The following is a 20853-nucleotide window of genomic DNA, read 5'->3' as shown; positions in this document are numbered from 1 at the left end:
CTCAGCATATGAAAACCTAGCACATTTAGGAAAGAAAACTTTATTTTTATTCACATATATCCAACTCAAATACATTTTCAATGATCATTCATAATGATTTTTTGAGTCACATGGTAATAGAAAGAGTGTTTAGTACATCAGTGAGAAGTGAACAAACACAAGCACTCAATTATTCAGGTTTCCTTTACCCCATCTTGTAACTTCTTATGCAAGAGCTGCAAGCTAAAATTCGTTAGCCATTCAATGTGCCCTAGACATTGTTCTGAACATGGAGGAATAAGCAGTAAAGCATGACAGAGAAGTTCCCTGTTCTTGTGAACCTACTTTCTAGTGAAATGAAAACTAAAAAATCTACATTTTCTCATCACATTTTCTGTATTTTACACATCGGCATTTAAAAAGAAAACATTTAATGCACAAAGCAAGATATCTACCAGCTCAAAACAGGGAAGAGACAGTTTTAGACTTCTGTAGAAAATGAGGCAAATAACAAGAAAAAAAAAAAGGAAGACTGGAAAAAACATACCAAATAAGAACATATCTTGAACCAGTTCAGATTTAGCCATATTTCCCTTTACTCTTCATTATTGCAGTTAAAGACTTATGTTGTTCTTCATGTACCACTACAAGATTCTAAATCATCAGTCATTTACATTTACCATATTTACCATAACTACACTCATACACGCAAGGAACAAAATACAGTTAAGAAACGCTTTCCAAGAAAAAGAGCCTGAGAAAATGAACTTTTCATTTGCTTACTCTTCAGTTAACCTAAAAAATTCCAATTGTATTAAAACACCACATTCTAAACAATTGGAATTTGACTATCTCACAAAGAGAATCTTGGTGTAAAGAAGAAATGATAGAACTCTCCAGACTGACTGTAGAATGTAGAACATTTGCTTTATTATAATTCTTCAACCTAAAGAGTGTTGCTTATTAGAAGGCTATGTAATGTCAAATGTTGTATATTCAGAATCCTACAATATTGAACAGCTTTACACTAAAATTCAAGAATACAGAAAAATATAAAACATAAAGGAAAGGAGAGTTTTGTGGTAGACTGTTATAAAATTCCAGCCTACAAAATTCTTTGTAGATAAGACTTCAGCTAGCAAATCCTAATTCTAGGGGAAAAAATAGTGGACCATTAAATCTTACTTAAATTGAGCAGGTTGTGGAAAGTTTTTGTATGGATTATGGTGCTGTGTACTATTTTTGGGGGGGTAGGAAAAAATAGCTTGGGGAGAGGATATGCATTAGAGATTTTCTGAGGAAAAAAATATAACCTAAAAAAAAAAAAAAAGTTTGAAAAATTGCTAAGGCTGCAGAAATCTTGACCTCTGAAACTGATAAGAAAGAACTCTGTGATTGGAAATACTATGCCAAAGATTAAACCCTGAACTTTTTAGAAACTCTATAAGTCTATGTCTCAGACTCTAGAGTATAAAGCATTTTGCTTGCATGTAGAAGTAGTCAGCCTTAAAGCAAGTACCAAATAGAAGGACGTCATCTTAAGAAAGTTAATAGAATTCATTCCAACAAAATTGACAATGTGAAGATTACTTTGACATTGCCAGAGGGAAAGTAGTCCCACTCCATATGAAGGTAAATAACAAAGACATTAGTGCGGGTGGGCTGCTGTTAAAGTCAGTACACACAAATAAAACTAAATGGGGTCAGAAAAATTAAGAAAATTGCCAAATAGTTATCAGTAGTTGCCTGTATAACTGCCTCTTGACAAATTACACTCAGAACAAATCATTAATGTCAGAATTACATGTAACCTAACTGAAAATTTAATTCATAAATATATTTGACTTAAGGAGAATCTTATTCTGGATGCTTGATGATTAGATGCATAAAAATTAAAATGCATTTTCCAAGTGCTATTTAAAATTTAGTATATTTAAGGAAAAGGAAATTTTCTTTACTCACTGAATATTTTGGATTTACAAATGTCAGATAATATCTCTGCTTGTCTCAATGGCTTTTGTAGATTTGCAAAATCAACTACAGCAATGAAATATATTGGGAAAACTTTGATAAATAAATAACGGAATCAAGAGAATTTTACATGATCTTATGCCTAAATTATATTATGATCATGGAAAATATCCAGTAAGATACATTAAAATACATGTAATATATTTTCCTGTACTAAAAAATTCCCCATACCTTTTGTGATAAAAGATATAAACATATGTATGGACATATGTATATGTATAAAATTTCTGGAAACTAAAAAGACCAATTTTCCCTATGAAAAATAAGGAAAATTGAAACAAAATTGCTCTCCTAGCTTTCCCCAAATTATACGTAATCCCACTACCTAAGCAAGAAAAATATAATAAAATAAAAAAACATTTTGCTATCATTCTTGTTTTTTATTTGTATATACATACATATATACATTTGCCATTATTACACGTATTTTTATAACTTTTTTCAAGTTCACATATAATTTTGCAAGTTTTAAAAACAAAATATGCTATTATTTTTATCAAAATACAGAGCTACAAATTCTACTGTTCATTCATCCCTAGTTATCTTTACTGTTTTCATAATCAATATGAAGAACCACTAGCAATTCCACAAACATTTATGGAAAGTGTAGTATATACTGATTCCCAAGTTTTAAATAACATATAAGGCACAGTCTTTGGCTTACAGATTAGTGATGAATGCAAACACCTGAATATAATATTTAAATAAAGATGGTCAGGGAAAAGATCCAACATAGAGGTGTTGTGCATACTAGAGTAAGTTGAAGAGAGCTGAAGTTCAGCCCAGACTGGGAATTTCCAGGAAAACTTTCTGGAGGCAGTGACGAATCTTGAAACATAAGTAAGAGTTACATAAGTGTACAAGAGAAAAAAATTTTTCACCAAAAATAAATAGCATGGGCAAAGGCATAGAAGTGCCAGAATAGAAGCATTTTGATAGTGTTTGAGTGCAAATTATGTAGTTGATAAAACTGGAAAAGTTGCAAAGGTCAGGTCATAAAAGTTACACTGGAGTTGGGGCATTACCTGTAGGCAGTGTGAAATAACTGCAGGACTGTATGCATGGGCACAGTATGATTAGATGTTTTTTATTGGGAGAAGGATGAGTTGGCAGAAACCAGAGGCATGAGAAACGAGAAGTCATTGCAATAATTCAGGAGGCAGATAAGAATCAGATCTAGAAATATGGTAGTAGGCAAAGAAAGAGGAATAGGTAGAAATGTATCTACGAGGATCTATAAGTGTTTCTTGATGGATTGGATGCATGTATGCAGTGAAGAAAAGAGAAGACTCTTGACTTCTAGCCTGGGAATATAGGTGGATGATAGTGCTAATCAAACAACTTAGAATGTAAAAGAAGAAACCACTTTGAGTTGAGGACTGAATGTGTCAGATATTCTGTGTTTGATGTGCCCATAGGCTATCAATTAGAGGTAGCCAGTAAACATTTGGGCATATGGCTTAGAATTAAAAAATGGGATACTGTCAACATGGAAGAATGTAATGGAGCAGAAATCAGAGACAACCAGGCAAGGACCTCAGGAGAATATTACAATTATAAGATGAAGTGGAAAAAGAGACACCTGGCAATGAAACTGAGGTCTGTAAAAAGACACTAGAAGAAAATTGGAAGTGGAGTTGCCACAAGGAGAGTGAATTTAAGGTGAAAGCCAACCCTGAAGAAGACTACAGATATGAAGAGAAAAATCAAATGAATCAATACAACAGTCTTTTCAGGGTAGTCTAAGAAGCGAATGTGTTGGGGACAGGGAAACTGAGAGAGATAGCAGTGTTTGGAGAGGGGATGAGAGATGGGAAGAACCTAAGAAAGCCATTGAGAGTCTGTAAGCAATAAAAAGGTTGTTGTGTCTCTGTAAATATAATTTAAAAGGAAAACAATTCTAAATCTGAAGAGAAGTTTTCCCAGGACGAATACTTTGGTGTTTTTCTTTGAGAGTTTTTCCGGGTGATGACCTGCTTCGCTAACCATGTTAGTCTGCCTATCAGTAAATACAACATCCAACTGAAGAAAGAGCTCATGAGATTAGATCTCCTTTCCAAAAGACTTATAGTTTTTTTTAAAAATTATAAATAAATAGGAGACACTTTTATTCATAAAGAACTATTGCAGTGTGCATGTTGAGGGTGAACCATTGTAACTGGGAAAACACTGTGACTGTAAGATCTACAAGTTTCTCAGGAGTTAAGCAAAAGGGATTCTTCTCATCGACAGTGGAGTATACAAGGCTAGAAAGAACCAGGTGTAAGGAGCAGGATGAAAGTGTGGCTTAATCAATCAGTAGAGCAGAGAATATCTTCCAAGCCCATCCTGTCCTCAGGAGGAGTTCTATGCTGGCTCAAGGCTGAGGGGGGGCCTAAGTTCAGGGGCCCAGAGGAAGGACAAAAGGTTAGCCAATGTTTCATTACATGTATTTTATTCTGATTAACGAGTGAATTTTGCTACTCATTTGAGTCAAAGAATAGGAATCTACAGTCTTATGACAGGAAAATAAGGGGGCTTATTCAAGGGGTCCTATCTAATACATAGGTGAGTTTTATCTGAGTCATATTGGTAAGGGTGATTCTTCACAGTAAGGCCATTTAACCAAACATGAAAGGGTGAGGAGATTTCTTAATGGGTAAAATTCAACATTTTCAGTTGAAAATAAAAGGTGAAAAGAAATAGGTCATAAGGAACTTTGTTTTATTTTTTGGATGAAAGAGATCTGAGCATGTCTGTAGAGAAAGGCGATGAAGCAGCGAGATTATAAGTGACAAAGGAAACAAGAATCCAGAGAAGGAAGAGAGATTATGTGACCAGGTAAAGGGTGTTATCCTGATTAACAGGAGGGACTCTATCCTCTGATTGTAAAGAGAAATATTCAGGGGACATTGAAATTTGAAGAGGGCAGACTGAAGAAAGTTGACATATTTATGTCTCATCATTTGATAAGTTCCACAAAGATGTGCAGGCAATAGGTAAGCAATGGTAAATAAATTAAGTCTGAGCAAATAAATATTCTCAGTAGAGAAGGAACTGAGGTTATCTACTGTCATTGAGACACTGAGACAAAGGGAGGGGAGGGGTGTGGAAAAATGTAATAGACATCCATAATATAGTTGGCAAAAATTACTAAATTATAGTGATGATTTTGCATATCTAGACTCAGGCAAAGAATGAAGTTCTAAAATGCCCCAAATAAAATTCTCCTTCTTCCAAAACCAGTTTGTTACTGTCAAAAGAATCCAAAATGCCTTATAATTGAATGGTAAGATTTATGTGAGGAAACTGTAATTTTAAAACTCAGAATATTGATGTGCTAATTATGTTTATGAGACATCATGAGATCATGATCTCAAGCTGTCTCTCACCTGTGTGTGTATATGTGTGTTTTTACACCCCCGCTGCCCCACTCAACTGGGCCCCTCCATATCTTCATGTCTCTATTTTTTCTAAAGCTGCCGATTCTGTATATTATTTTATCATAAACTGTCAAACTTGGACTTCAACAATAATCCCTTAAAGAATCGATTCCCTGAATTTCACTCACAAGTTTTTGAGCCTCTTCATTGAAGTGTTACAGAAACCTTTGTTTGGGACTGTAATAATTGTAGTGTCTGTCTATTTTCATCAACAAATGAGACAACTAGAATTTAGCGATATGGTAATATTCAGTGTGAATGTTTTATTGTAAAGTGCTGTAGGTTCTCAGATAATTATCCATTCTCATTCATTCACTATTGCCAAAGACTCTTCCTCCATAAATACATAAAAAAAAATGTACCAGGGAAAATGTGAAAATGAGCCAAATGTCTCATATCCCATTATTCCACTTATTATTAGAGATTTTGTTTTGATTTGTTTTGTTACTTTTTCTTGAGACCTTCAGATTTTTTCTTAGCAACCGTGGAAAACCATCTACACCTCTCTTCTCAATGCTTATCTTTTACATGAAACCAAATAGCAATAGAAAGAGAGAGAAGTACATATGTAATTTCTTATTTTCTTTTGAAACCAGTAAAGAAGCTAAATTCACTGTAACCATGTACATATGTATTTAATATTTTAATGGTCTTTCTTGAAAGACAATGCCATGTTTTCAAGCATTCAATACTAGAAAAAGTCAGGTCTATATGAAGCCTTCTAAATTTTTTTAGAGAAGTGTTTGCACAGATACTGATAGCTAATAAATTTTATGAATCACTTAAGGGTTTTGTTTGTTTGTTTGTTTGTTTGTATGTTTAAATTAAAGCACCTTGCGGAGGCAATCTAACAGGATCTTCAGGCTTTATTCTTTCACCAAACTTCCCTCATCCATATCCCCATAGCAGGGACTGTGACTGGACTATCACTGTCAACACAGACTATGTTATCTCTTTGGCATTTATCAGGTGAGTTCCTGTGCATTTCTACATTAAAAAAATATATCGTTTATAGTTATTTTACTTTAGCATTCACACTAGGCAAAGTTTTGTTTCTGTATATGACACTTTAATTCGTTTCATTAATTCCAACACCAATACTTTGCAATCAACACTTTTCAAAGCCTTGTGTACTGATGTAGGTGCTCGTGCAGCTCTGAAGGCCTAGTGGGTGAGCATCTTCACCAGATTTCTGTGTGGAGGAAACATGTTGAAGGTCAAGAGGTTTATTCACTCTCATGAAATGTCATCTCTTTATAACCCTTCCTCTCTCCCTGTATTTACTGTCACTGCTTCAAAAAATTCAGTTTTTCCCAAAACTCAAGATTAAAAGGTCAGTATTCCCAGAATTTTTTTCCTTCTATTTGTGTACCACCCAAAATCTTTTCATAGCCTCTAAGTACCCATATTGTGCAGCATCACCATTGGGCTTATGAAAACATACATTCTACCTCTTATTTTTCTGGTGATCTCATTAAGTCAAGTTGACAAAGAAGAATTTGATGAATCACTCCCATATGATTTCTCAGCATAACTTGTCTCATGATAGAGCTTTACAAGACAGCATTCCAGACTTTGCATTTGTTAGTTAGCAATGTCAGTAGCAGGGTAGGCTTAGTACAGAAGTGGTGGAAGATGCAGCCTCCTGTGTGGGAAAGAAGGCAGCTGACTTTGAGCTCTAACTCAGCCACCACCATCTGTGTTACCTCCGGTGCCTTACTTTTTGCAATGAACCTGTTTCTTCACATGGAACTAGTACCAATTGTCACAAAACCTGGCCTAATGCTTTTCCTTAATATTTCTATGGGAGGTGTTAGGTATCAGCAATTCAAGGAGTTCCTAAGTAGAAATGTTCCTAACCTTCAGTGTCCAAGACTGATGTATGTTGGCTCTGGTAACACAGCCTTTCCTTCTGCCAGTATGTTAAAGCTGCTTGGAATTTACGTAAGATGTTAAAGTTAAATCTTTAAAACTGGTCTTAAAAACTAATTTGAGCTCAGACAAATGTGAAAAAGTGTAAATATACAGACTTTCTATTTTTATAATTTGCAGTGATACAATTGATCATTGGTAATCACGAAACAACGATGATAGTGTTAGTCATATGCCAGGATCCAGTTTTGAGACAATTTGCCGAAGTTATTATACTCTTTTTACAGTTGGGGAAATGGCAGTATAGACATTAGAAATGTCTATTTGAATGATACAAGGCCTTAGTGGGCTTATAAAAGTATCGTAGTTCATAAATGAGTGGTAGAAGGCTATATTAGGCAAAATACATGACCTAAATTTGATTTCCAGCTCTGTCATTTATTATTTGACCCTAGGGAGATCACTTAGCATACTCATTGGGAAAATGAAAACGATAATCCCTTCCTTATACCACAGGATTATTGACAAGACCAAGTTAATATTTATAAAACTGCCTTGTAAAATAGGAGGTACTATTAGAATGCACTCTTTTTTTTTTTTTCAGGAAAAGGAGTCATTACAGCTAAGATTCTAAAATTTTCTTAAAAATATTTCTTTGTTTTACTCTCACTTTTAAAGAAGTTTTAAAACAATATTTTGAAGTATTTAAGCCTAAACTAGAAATTTAAAAAAAATGGATGATAGTCCATTGTTAATAGGCTTATGGGGCTTCTAAGGATAATACATAACCATCATATCATTTAGAAAGCACCTCTTTCAAGTGATTCTGCCAACAGTGACATAGGTAAGAAAGTTGCAATACTGATCAAATCTTAATATGGAAAGAGATGAAGTTTAGAAAGTTTGTGTTTTATCCCAGAAGAAGGGTAGTAAATAACAAAATAAAGTCTTCTCGTCTGATTTCTGCTATATTACAGCCAAAGTTACCAAACTTTAGGCCTCATATCCACTGAAAGCTTTCAAGAGCAATTGCTTTAGATGTGTGAAGGTACACTAAATAAATTAGGACAGAACGATGTGGTGGTCCCCTAATTATCTCATGGTACAGGGTTCCTTATTTGTGGAAAGTTTGGAAACGTCTGCATTTTACCAGTCTTTCTTCACCACCATTTAATGCACAAGTAAAGTAGCTGGATTCCTGTCCCTCATACATGCACATGTTAAGGATTAGAATTGTTGTGGAAACTTAACCTCTATAAATCCAGTAGATTTGGAAAGAACATTTCTTACCTAACCAAATTTCTTATTTATGTGCAAAGATGGTAAAATTTGACAAGATAGTTTCTCCACTGATGGATGTTTAACAATTGCAAGCTTTACCGATTTTATTCTATATCGTGAACTTGACTTTTCTTAATGACCCAATTGAGTCCATCTTTTTCTCTGTTACATTATGAACTAGGTAATAGAGAAACAAATGACTGTGTGTCTTTTGCTTTCTAAATATATGGATTCTGTAACCATTCTGAGACAATTCTCATACTTTTGAAGGTTGTGTAGGCAAATTTATGATGCAAATTTTACAATTCAAAACATTGACTTGAATAATTTACACATTAAAATGTCCTTATTTACACATTATTTAATTTTGACAAACAGTGTGTGGGTTTGATTTCTCTTACATCAACTTCTAGAGGAAGAAAATATATTACCCTGGGGGAAAATAATTCCTAATACAATACTCAGTACTTCATTTGAGTAAAATAAATGTAAGTTTTGTATTTCAAACTTCTGCTTGAATCTGCTATGTAGAGCTGAATTTTAAACAGCAAATATGCTTGTAAGTTTTGAAGTTCAAGGCAAATAATACCATTGACAAAGGAAAAAGTTTACATTTTCATGATGCAAAATATCTGGGTGAAAAATTTTAAAATTAGATGCTGTCCTCCACATTTTATTGATATAAAGTAATTTACATAAGGATATGTAGCTAACAATGGCAGAAGCAAGGCTCGAACTTATATCTCTGACTTCAAACCTTGTACCCTTTCATTAGATAAACTGCCTTACTATCATTTGTATTCCTTGTAGACACAAGGCCAACTTACAAATATTTGAAAATATCAAGGTGTCCTTTCTCTTTTCTACTGTTTTGATATCCATATTCAGTGTGTTGTTGCCAGGTAACTTTTCAAGTTAGCTTACTTTGGCAGAGTCTGTTATTTTTAAAGATGTTGACTGAATTAATATATGATTATATGACTGTTATACTTAATACTTCAGCAATAACCATTCCAATTCCTTTTCTCTCTCTCTCTTTTTCTTTAGTTTTAGCATAGAGCCAAATTATGACTTCCTCTACATATACGATGGACCAGACAGTAATAGCCCGCTGATTGGAAGTTTTCAAGACAGCAAGTTACCAGAGAGAATAGAGAGCAGCTCAAATACCATGCATTTGGCTTTTCGGAGTGATGGATCTGTTAGTTACACTGGATTTCATTTAGAATATAAAGGTAAATGTGAACATTTGATTTTTGCAGCATGATTTAGAGTGTATTTTATACAGGAGATTAATTCTGTGTTGGTCATTGTCAATGGTTAGTTATATGTGTATGTCTTAGTACAGACTGCCTACAATTCATCTCATAGAAGAGCTCTCAATGTAGACTTTTCCTATCAGTAGGAAGGAAATTAGCATTTCCCTAATTCCTACCAAAGGAAATGTATCAGGCAAACAAGTTAGCAGTTAGTACATTGTGGTAGTTGGCTAAGACCACAAAATATTTTTGAAAAGATGAAATTTTTGGAAGCTGAAGATTCATTCATGTTTGTTCAGAGACTACTTTCAGTGATAAGGAGAACAAAGTATACTGATAATTCCATTTCAGAAAATGTCTAAAGATATTTAAGTGTGTCAACATTCAGAATAGGGAGAGTAAAATATAGTGATAATTAAAATATTTTAGAGTATTTCTTCAAGTATTTAGAGGAATCAATATTACAATGCCTATGGATGTGGTTTTTTAATTTTTTTTATTGTTTATTTATTTTTGATAGAGACAGAGAGCAAGCGGGGAAGGGCAGAGAGAGAGGGACACACAGACTCTGAAGCAGCCTCCAGGCTCTGAACCATCAGCACAGAGTCTGATGTGGGGCTTGAACGCACGAACTGTGAGATCATGACCTGAGCCGAAGTTATACACTTAACCAACTGAGCCACCCAGACACCCCAATGGATATTTATTAATATATTTTTTGTAATTTTTATGTTCAGTGACTATAAGAATAAATAGGTCTTAGTTGTTTAAAGTTAAAACATGTTGTTTTTTTCAATAATTGAGCTTATGAAGGACATACCTATAATTTATCATATTATTTGAGTTCTAAAAAGACATATTTAGGATTTGTTACTTGCCACCTGGCTTTTTTTCATTATGAACTATTTTCAATAACTGAAGATTATACAGGATAAAAAAACAAACTTCAAATTATCCACCATTAATCCGACAGACCTTTATATTGTGTCACACTTGCTTCAGATCTCTCTTTTCTTGCCTTAAAAAATATAATATTATATATACACTAGAAATTCCTTTTGCATTTGCTGTAGAACAAGGGTGTGTCTCTTCAGGTCTATCAAAAGAAGTAAAGGTAAATTACACAACTTTACATGACATGGGTTAAGGAAATCTTTTATAGGAAATGGGAAAACTCACATATTAACAATATACGGATGCTTGGAATCCTCCAATATCTCCAACAAAATTTGGAAATGCATGCCAGGGTCGAGTTATCTCCTGGACATGGACATGGTGTGGATTTCACTATAGTGGAAAGGTTGAGCCCTCTATGAGTCTCTCATCTTATAGAGGAAAGTAAAAAGAAAAAAAAAAAATGGCCTTGTCAGTGGAAGAATTTACGAGGTGTTTGATACCAGACAATGAGGATTTGGGTTCCCAGCTATTTATTGGGGCCCGAGGCATGATAGCTGCTCCAAACCCTCTGGAGAAGCTTAGGCCTTATAACAATGGGTTAGGAGGCATTGGTCTTACACCAGGTTGAACTTAAGTACCAAACTAATCTCTCTATGTGGAAGAGCCTTTCCACACTATACAATGGGTAGGACCAAGCTAGCTGGCTATCCAGGCAGACCATAATGAGCAGTCAAGACTATTTTTAGTCCTACCCTTTTGATCATAGTTCCCTCCTAATTCTTAATATGTTACTTATTTTTCCATGAATGTATGCTTACAGGTATTTTAATATTTTCTTTTTTTAATGTTTATTTACTTTTGAGAGAAAAAGCAACAGAGTGGGGGAGAGATAGAGAGAAGGAGAGTGAGAATCATAAGCAGGCTGTACATGAAGTGCAGAGCCTGACATGGGGCTCGATCCCATGAACTGTGAGATCATGACCTGAACCGAAATCAAGAGTCAGACACTTACCCAACTGAGCCACCCAGGCGCCCCTGTATTTTAATGTGTTCTATCATGTACATATCCTTCATCCTATTTTGATAAAAATTTTCTATTTCCATCAGGTACATATCCTTGTGAAAATTGTTTTTTTCCTTTACATTGTTTTTGAGATTTATCAATAATAGAGATACGTAGGCTTAGTTCATTAATTTCTTTACGATATTCCATCATATGACTGTACCACAGTTAATTTACAGATTTTTCTGATAGACACATGTTGTTTCAGTTTTTCACTACCAGAAATGAATCATGATGAAATTAACATTCTTTTGCATGCCTTCTTGAGCATAACTGTGAGAGTGTCTCTAAGGTACCTATCTGCCCAGGAGTGGAATTATTGGGTCAAAGACTATAAACCTCTTGACTAACTCCATATTGCCTAGTTATTCAAAGAAGAGGTTATACCAATTTATATTTTCAACAACAAGGAAAGCACGTCAGAAACTTCATATTAAAAAATGAAGATATAATTGACACATAACATCATATAAATTATATTAATTTTAGGTGTACAATATAATGACTTGATATATGTGTATATCGTGAATGATTACCACAATGTTTAGGCAACTATGTGTAGCTACATATAGTTATACATTTTGTGTATGTGTTCATGAGAACTTTTAAGATCTATTCTCCTAGCAATTTGCAAATATGCAATACACTATTGTTAACTATAGTCACCATGCCATACATTGCTTTATAAATGAAAGTGTGTACCGTTTCATCCCATTCACCTATTTCATCCAACTTCCATCTTGGCCTCTGGCAGCTACGAGTCTGTTATCTGCATTTATGAGTTTGGTTTGTCTTTTTAGGTTACACATAAGTGAGATCACACAGTATTTGTCTTTGTCAGTCTTATTTCACTTAGCATAATGCTCTCAAGGTCCATATATTTGTCCCAAATGGCAGGATTTCCTTCTTTCATGGACGAATAGTATTCCATTGTATAGATAAACCACATTTTCTCTGCTCATTCATCTGTTGCGTCACTGAGGTTGTTTCCATGTTTTGGCTATTGTAAATAATGCTGCAACCTGCAGCATTATCACTATCTTTTCAAGATAGTGATTTTAAGGAACCCCACACTTTTGAAAATCCAGTGCTCTTGTCACGCTTGAAAATTGTCAGCCTCATGAGTATTAAATGTATCTCATGGTCATTTTTATTGTCTTTTCTGTAATTACTATTAAGCTGAACATCTTCTTCCTATTTTTATACTGAGGTTCCCTTTTTGTTAATTGCATATTTCTACTGTTGCACATTTTTCTAGTAGGTTGCCTGTTTCTTTTTTTTTTTTATAGGAAATTCTTTTTGTATTATGGATATTAATCCTTTATTCATGTTCCATGTTGTAGTAAAAATCTTACACCATCTTTGGCAAACATTTTCACTTTCTTTCTGGTTTCTTTTGCTGTATAAAAGTTTCAAAAGTCAATATCTATATTTATCATTTCCTTTTATTCATAGTTTGTGAAGGCTACGAAACCTTGAAACATTATTATGCCTTGATTTAAAAAAGGCATTTTGGGGGCGCCTGGGTGGCTCAGTCGGTTGAGTGTCCGATTTCGGCTCAGATCATGATCTCACAGTTCGTGAGTTCGAGCCCCGCGTCGGGCTCTGAGCTGACAGCTCAGAGCCTGGAGCCTGCTTCCGATTCTGCGTCTCCCTCTCTCTGCCCCTTCCCCGCTCATGCTCTGTCTCTCTCTGTCTCTCAAAAATGAATAAACATTAAAAAAAAATTATAAAAAAATAAAAAAGGCATTTTGTTTCCTCATGTGGAGTTCATAAAGGCATTTTCCTCAACTTGCTCTAAAGTTTTAAAGCTTTGCCTTTCATTTTTCATCTTTTTCATGTGTGTGGAGTATTTTTCTGTAACTGAGGAATCTAATTTTATTTTATTCTATTCTTTGTGTGAATGGACCTACCACCATTTCTTGACAAGACAATGCTACTGTTCTCAAATAGCAAGTCTCTCTATCACTGTTTCTGACTTGTCTATTCTGTTCTATTGGCCTGTTTATCTATTCCAAGCCAAGATTTCTCTGAATTTTACTACTATAGCTTTAAAATAAGTAGACATGAGGTAGGCAAAATTGTCCCGGTCTCTATTAACCTTTTTAAATTTTATTTAGATTTTAGAATTAAGTTCTTTCTGCCTCTTGAATTTCATTGGTACTGCATTGTATTTATAAATCATTTGAAATAAATTGATGTCTGATACTTAGTCTTTTCAACTATTATTATGGCATATCTCTCAACTTACTCATACCTTCCTCATTGTCTTTCAGTAATAGTTTATAATTTTCTTTATAAAAGTTTTCTCATCTAAATCTTAAATGGCTTATAGTTTCCATTGTAATTAATGATATTTTTATTATTAGATTTTATTCATTGTTGCTAATGCATGGATTTTTGTAGCTAGTTATCTAGCAAGACTTCTTAACTCTTTCATTAGTTATCATAATTTTTAATGGATTTTTTTTGGATTTTCCGTGTACCCAGTGACAGTTCTGTTTCTTTTTTTCTTGTTTGTTTTTTTGGGTTTTTTGTTTGTTTGTTTTTTCCTAGTCTATACACTCCCCCGCCCCTCACCCCCTTGGCTTAATGATCAGGGCAAAAAATTTAGTATCATACCAAATTAAACAGTGGTAGCCATCATTCTTCTGTCATTACTGATTTTGAAGCAAATTCATCTAATGTTTTACCTTTAAGTATTTTCTATTGGTTGGGGCGATGTTAATAAGGGCTGAAATTTTTTAACTCATTGTTTTCAGAGACATTTCAAGGTTATTTATATATAAAAATCATTTACTACTCTGAATGAAGAAGTTTTAGCACAAGGTTAAGTAATTAGCCTAGTCATGTGGCAGAGCTAAGATTTGATTCAGATTGGGCTCCACAATGGACATGCTTATCCAAAATGTTACACTATCTAGATATATTTTTTATCAATTATAGGAAGTTCCCTTCCATTCCTGATCTACTAAAAATTCCTTAATCATTCTGGGATTGAAGTTCATCAACTACTTTTTCATCAGCTACTGAAAATATCACATGGTTTTCCTTTGTATAAATTAAATATTATTATAAAATTATAAAAATATATTATAAAATTACTTATTACATTATAGATTTTCCTTCCTATATAATTGTCTTTGTCTAGTTTTGGTCAAGACTATACAATCCCCCAACTTTGGGAGCATTCTTACTTTTCTAATATCTAGAATAATTTGTATAAGATAGGGATCATCTGTTTCTCAAACATTTGTGAGAACTTCCCTGTAGAACTAGGGACTTGGTGATCTGAGGTAGTAGAATTTTAGTGGTTATAAATCTATCCAGGTTTTCTACTTTATCTTTGATTTCTGAAAGTTGGCTTCCTAAAAATTATTTTCATCCAAGTTTTCAAATTGTTGACATAAAATATTCGCAGTATTTTCTTAATTTGTTGCTGTATGTTTTTTATTAACGTTTGGTTCTTGTGTTAGTAATAGTATTTCTTCCTGTCTATTTTCTCTGCATCTCTGCTTTCTCTTTTTTCAGGTTTATCGAAATAAATACTTACCTTACTAATTTTCCGAATTTTTTCTCTTCTAATATGAACTTTTGTGGCTACATTTTTTTTTCTAAGTACATCTTTACCTGATTTGCAAAAGTCTTAAAATGCAGAGATTTATTATCAATAATTCTAAACTTGTCCTAATACCACAGCATTATGATTTTTTTTGCATCAGAGTTCCTTAGAAATAGTGCCAATTAATTTTACTTGCTTATTTACTCTCTGCACTCCCATTTACTCCACTAACTCCCTACACATATACTAAAATACAAGCGTCTTAAGAGCAAGATCTCTGTTATTCACCAGTATATGATAGTACCTTAGAATAAGTGCTTACACACCATAATTTTGGTAATTCTTTAATTGATTGATTTTGAGCAACCTAAAGAGGTGTCTTCTCATTTTGAAATCAAGTCATAATTAGAATCATAGAATAATAACATTACTGAAAAATCAGAAATCTTAGAGATACATCTCTGTCCTGCATTTTATAAGGAGAACTTGGCTCTTTAGGAATAGCTACTTATATCTGCAAGCTAACAGGCTTATAAAGAAGACCTATTTAAGAGGAAAACAAAAGAAAAAGAAAGGAAAGAAAAGGAGAAGAGGGGCTCCTGGGTGGCTCAGTTGGTTAAGCATCTCACTTGGTTAAGCATCCCAGATCATTATCTCACGGTTTGTGAGTTGGAGCCCCGCATTGGGCTCTGTGCTGACAGCTCAGAGCTCAGAACCCGGAGCCTGCTTTGGATTCTGTGTCTCCCTCTCTGCCATTCCCCCACTCACGCTCTGTCTCTCAAAAATAAATAATAATTTAAAAAATTAAATAAATAAAAAGGAGAGGAGAGGGGGAAGCAAACAAAGAAGGAAAGAAAAACAAGAAAGCTGTAATCAAGTCAGTAAAGCTAGATTCTATTGTAAAACATTTCCATAGATCTCTAGGATAAAAGATACAGGAAAAATTCCACAAATACTACCATGCTTAGTGCAGGTGGTACTAACTGATTCTAGCATGCTTTCTTGTGAAAACTGGAATTAACCTCACAATCCTTTCTCTACTTAACATTCCAGGTAGCCATTCCTAAGTCCATATAATTAAACACTTGAGATAAAACCTACTCTCCTTTTTCTTAACTAACTTCTATCCATTTCTATTTCCCAGCATGATCCATTTTCATGTCCCATCATTTCCAAAATTTCCAAAATTCCTAAGATTTATGGTGTCATAGGAAAAGGACCACAAGTGCAATTTTTTTTTTAAAAGATAAAATTAATCATTATGTACCTACTATATTCTAGATACAATGATTAGTTCCTTTTAATGAATTCTCTCTATCCTTCCCATGAGCAGGACCATTTATAAATGCAACAGAAATATTAAAACTAACACAAATAAGTGATAAGTATCTCTATCCCTATTTTACAAATGGCAAAGCTAAGGATCAGACTATTCAAAAGAGTTACAGAGGGGCGCCTGGGTGTCTCAGTCGTATGGGCATCCAACTTCTGCTCAGGTCATGATCTCACATTCTTTGAGTTTGAGTCCTACATTGGACTCTGTGCTGAGAGCTCAGAGCCTGGAACTTGCTTTGGATTCTGTGTCTCCCTCCTTCTCTGTCTCTGTCTCTGTCTCTGTCTCTCTCTCTCTCTCTCTCTGTCTCTCTGTCTCTCTGTCAAAAATAAACATTAAAATAAAACATTAATATATATATTAAAAATAGTTACAGAAAATGATATAAATTATTATTACTATTAGAGTAAAAGCAAATAAAAATATAAAAGTCAAACAGAGAGAAATACATAGTCATTCCATGAACTTCAATCTTTCTCCCTGGACCCTGCAATTACTCCCTACCATGCTCAGCTACTACACTAATGCCTACTTACACACAATTTCATGAAGTCTTATTTTTATACTCCAGACAGTATTTCTTGCCGATGTTAGTGTTAAGTTCATGCTAGTCCCCAAATCCAACCTAATTAATTCTCTGGACTCTCATCCATAGGAAAGTTCCATGCCCCAGTTCAGGATCTCCAGGGTCTGCCTTTTTTCATCAGCCTCCCTATTTCCTATCCTTATTCAAAACATGTTACCTCTTTAATTGTTTTGTTTCTTAAAGCTAATAAATAGGCCCTTATATTTCTTTCTGCCGTAGACAAACATCTCAGAATTTTTATAAAATATGCAACCCCAAAATAAACTGACATATACATTGAGGCCTGGAATAGTAAAAAGCTTTTCCTTTGTCATTTGTAATACATGTTCCATACCTTCACTTATGCATGTTGGTTTCTGTTGGCACTGAAAAGTAAAGTTTTAAAGTCTTGACTCACTCTAAATCCATAATGTTTTTGGTAGGCCTTTAATTTAAAAGCAACCCCTACCTCTATTAGAGCTCACACCAGAGTATAGTTATCATTGCCTTCTTCATATCTATCTTTCCATTTCCCCCTTGAAGTAGATACTGAATCTTAGTTTTGTTTGTGTGCAAACACACAATAGTCGTGCAATGAACGAATCCTGTATGTGAACGTTGCAAAAACACAAGCCTGCTAACAAGGATTCTGGAAGGAATACTACTTTCTGCTTATCTAAAGCAAATTGTGGATATGCCTTTATGTGGTAGAAAATAGTAAATTGGAGTGGAGAAGTGGAAGTCTGGGGGTGAAAGGAGGTGTTTGGCTAATTATAAAGCAATGTCTTCACAAAGAGTTTAAATCAGGCAGGCCTAGTCTCCATTGTAATTTTAATGAGATACAACGTTAACAGATTTACAATTGAATAAATATTTAGAGTTCAAACAGTACTCTCATTTGCATTGTTTTAACTTTAGGACCATTTTAGATCATAATGTTAATAAGTATGTCTTAAAAATTTATAATTATAACATTTATACAAATGTGGCTCATACAGTAGTAAAATTTGTATTCTTTTAACAAAATGTATTGATTCTGATGGAGAGAGAATATATAGTTTTGTGCCAGTGGAGGGAAACTGCTGGTAGCTCGTGCTTTAGCTGGCAGGGAATGTCAATTTATAGGCACCAGTATGGACAGTGAAAGACTTATGACTGACTGTTTATATACAGTATAAATTAGCCATCTGCTATAAGAACCTGAAAAGTATCATAAATTACTTTCTAAATTAACATACCATTTTTTTTCCATAGAGCAACTTATTACATTTCAGTTATTACCCTGAGGTAGTCTGGGGTCAATTGTGTAATACTTCCCAAAATAAAAGAGATACATGTATGGCTCATCCTAATTCTCTAAGAGCGCCTGTATCCGGCCTTATGTGAATGCTCTTGCCTACAATAGGGAGGCCTCTGGGGACTGAGTATGATCAGATGAGGGAATTATAATGCATATACATCGTGAAGGGAGCTTAGTTCTCAGTTTCTGAAATCATGCCAGCAGATAAATGTCCATCCACACATGTCTACCATCCTGGAAATAACAGGCAGTAGGATATTATACAGTCTGGTTACCCTTCAAGACCAAAAATAACATATAACCACTTTTGATTATCCACAAGATGACATTATTCAGAATAATGGTCCCTTAGTGAGCATATAGCTATATGTGGAAACAAATTTTGAAGTAAAAATGCCTTTAACAACAAAAATATGTATGTTTCTTTTTCTCCCAGAAAAGAAAATATTTATTTATAAATCAGTCACTAAGTATGAACTCAACACACATACAAAGTAAGATAAACTTCATAGTGTTGTAGATATTACACTTAGTATATGTAATGTGATCTCAACATCCATAGGTTTCAGGAATAAAATGGAAACAGAAACATAGTAAAGCTTTAATTTTTCCAACTGAATTTTCTTTAAACCACAGTTTTGGTTCCTAATATCAAATTGTTTTTTCATTAAACACTTAGGATATTTTATTTTCAATTTTTTAGTTTATTTGTTTTAATTTAATTTTTTTCAATTTACATCCAAATTAGTCAGCATATAGTGCAACAATGATCTCAGGAGTAGATTCCTTAATGCCCCTTACCCATTTAGCCCATCCCCCCTCCCACACCCACTCCAGTAACCCTCTGTTTGTTCTCCATATTTATGAGTCTCTTCTGTTTGTCCCCCTCCCTGTTTTCATATTGTTTTTGGTTCCCTTCCCTTATGCTCATCTGTTTTGTCTCTTAAAGTCCTCATATGAGTGAAGTCATATGATATTTGTCTTTCTCTGACTGACTAATTTCACTTAGTATTAATACCCTCCAGTTCCATCCATGTAGTTGCAAATGGCAAGATTTCATTCTTTTTGATTGCCGAGTAATGCTTCATTGTGTATATGTACCACATCTTCTTTATCCATTCATCCATCGATGGACATTTGGGCTCTTTCCATACTTTGGCTATTGTCGATAGTGTTGCCATAAACATTGGGGTGCATGTGTCCCTTCGAAAAACACACCTGTATCCCTTGGATAAATACCTAGTAGTGCAATTTCTGGGTAACAGGATAGTTCTATTTTTAATTTTTTGAGGAACCTCCATACTGTTTTCCAGAGTGGCTGCACCAGCTTGCATTCCCAGATTTTATTTTATTTTTAATGTTTATTCACTTTTGAGAGAGAGACAGAGTGTGAGTGGGGGAGGGGTAGAGAGAGAGGAGACACAGAATCTGAAACAGGCTCCAGGCTCTGAGCTGTCAGCACAGAGCCTGATGGAGGGCTCGAACCCATGAACCGCGAGATCATGACCTGAGTCAAAGTTGTAAACTTAACTGACTGAACCATCCAGGTGCTCTAGCATTTAGGATATTTTCATTGCTGGTAGAAAAATTCTGTAAAGAAATGTTTTGTAAAAAATTTTTTAAAAAGCCATAGGTAAGGTATAAGCTTTATGTCTTATGTTTACTTCTATCTTGTAGCAGACTTCTTAGGTACTTTTTTTGGAGAATATAAGGCAAGGGACACTTCAGCCTAGGATCTATTCAGTAGGCAATCTACTATGAAGGTAAATAAAATTAATTATTCATAAAAATAACACTATCAACTTGTCTGCCTCACAATTTTTTTTTTCAAAAACTCAAATTACCTTCCCATCTACCCCCTAGACCTTTGCATAAGGATTCTCCAGACGTTTTCAAAATTTACAGATAATTGCTATGGCAGGCATGGAAATAAACAAGGGCAGTATTATCCATAGACAGCTAGTCACCAAGGATTTAAAGTAGCAGGTAAACATAGTAATGAGGTAAATGAATCCTCTCAAAATGAGGCTAGCAATACAAAATTGTTGCAGAGGCAATATATTTAACTTTTTGGCATATTTCCCTTTCCTCAAAAAGTAGGACATTTGCAGTACAGATTCACTGATATGTCGCTGAAACTATTGGGAAAACTTTAGAGAAGAAAAAAGCAAACTTTTTAAAAGAGGAATATTAGGTGGTTAGGGTTGCCAAAGAGATGAATCCTTTTAAACAGCAATTTCAGTTATTTATTTTCCCTCAAGGGAAAGTAGTATTCACACTGCTTGTTGT

At 34.3% G+C, this 20853-nt stretch overlaps 1 protein-coding gene across 2 annotated transcripts in view; it reads left to right on the top strand.

The window, feature by feature from the left end:
• CSMD3 (CUB and Sushi multiple domains 3) overlaps positions 1 to 20853 on the top strand; it is a 1245616-nt gene that overhangs the window by 956316 nt on the left and 268447 nt on the right. For both annotated transcript variants that reach the window (XM_078441978.2, XM_078441977.2), the window contains 2 exons: positions 6263 to 6401; positions 9633 to 9820. In XM_078441978.2, the coding sequence (XP_078298104.1) occupies positions 6263 to 6401; positions 9633 to 9820 (327 nt within the window). The remainder of the gene's footprint in view (positions 1 to 6262; positions 6402 to 9632; positions 9821 to 20853) is intronic.

This window comes from Panthera onca, chromosome F2, assembly GCF_046562875.1.
Source record: "Panthera onca isolate mPanOnc1 chromosome F2, mPanOnc1 haplotype 2, whole genome shotgun sequence".
Classification (NCBI taxonomy): domain Eukaryota; kingdom Metazoa; phylum Chordata; class Mammalia; order Carnivora; family Felidae; genus Panthera; species Panthera onca.
This window is presented reverse-complemented; position numbering and strand designations above follow the sequence as displayed.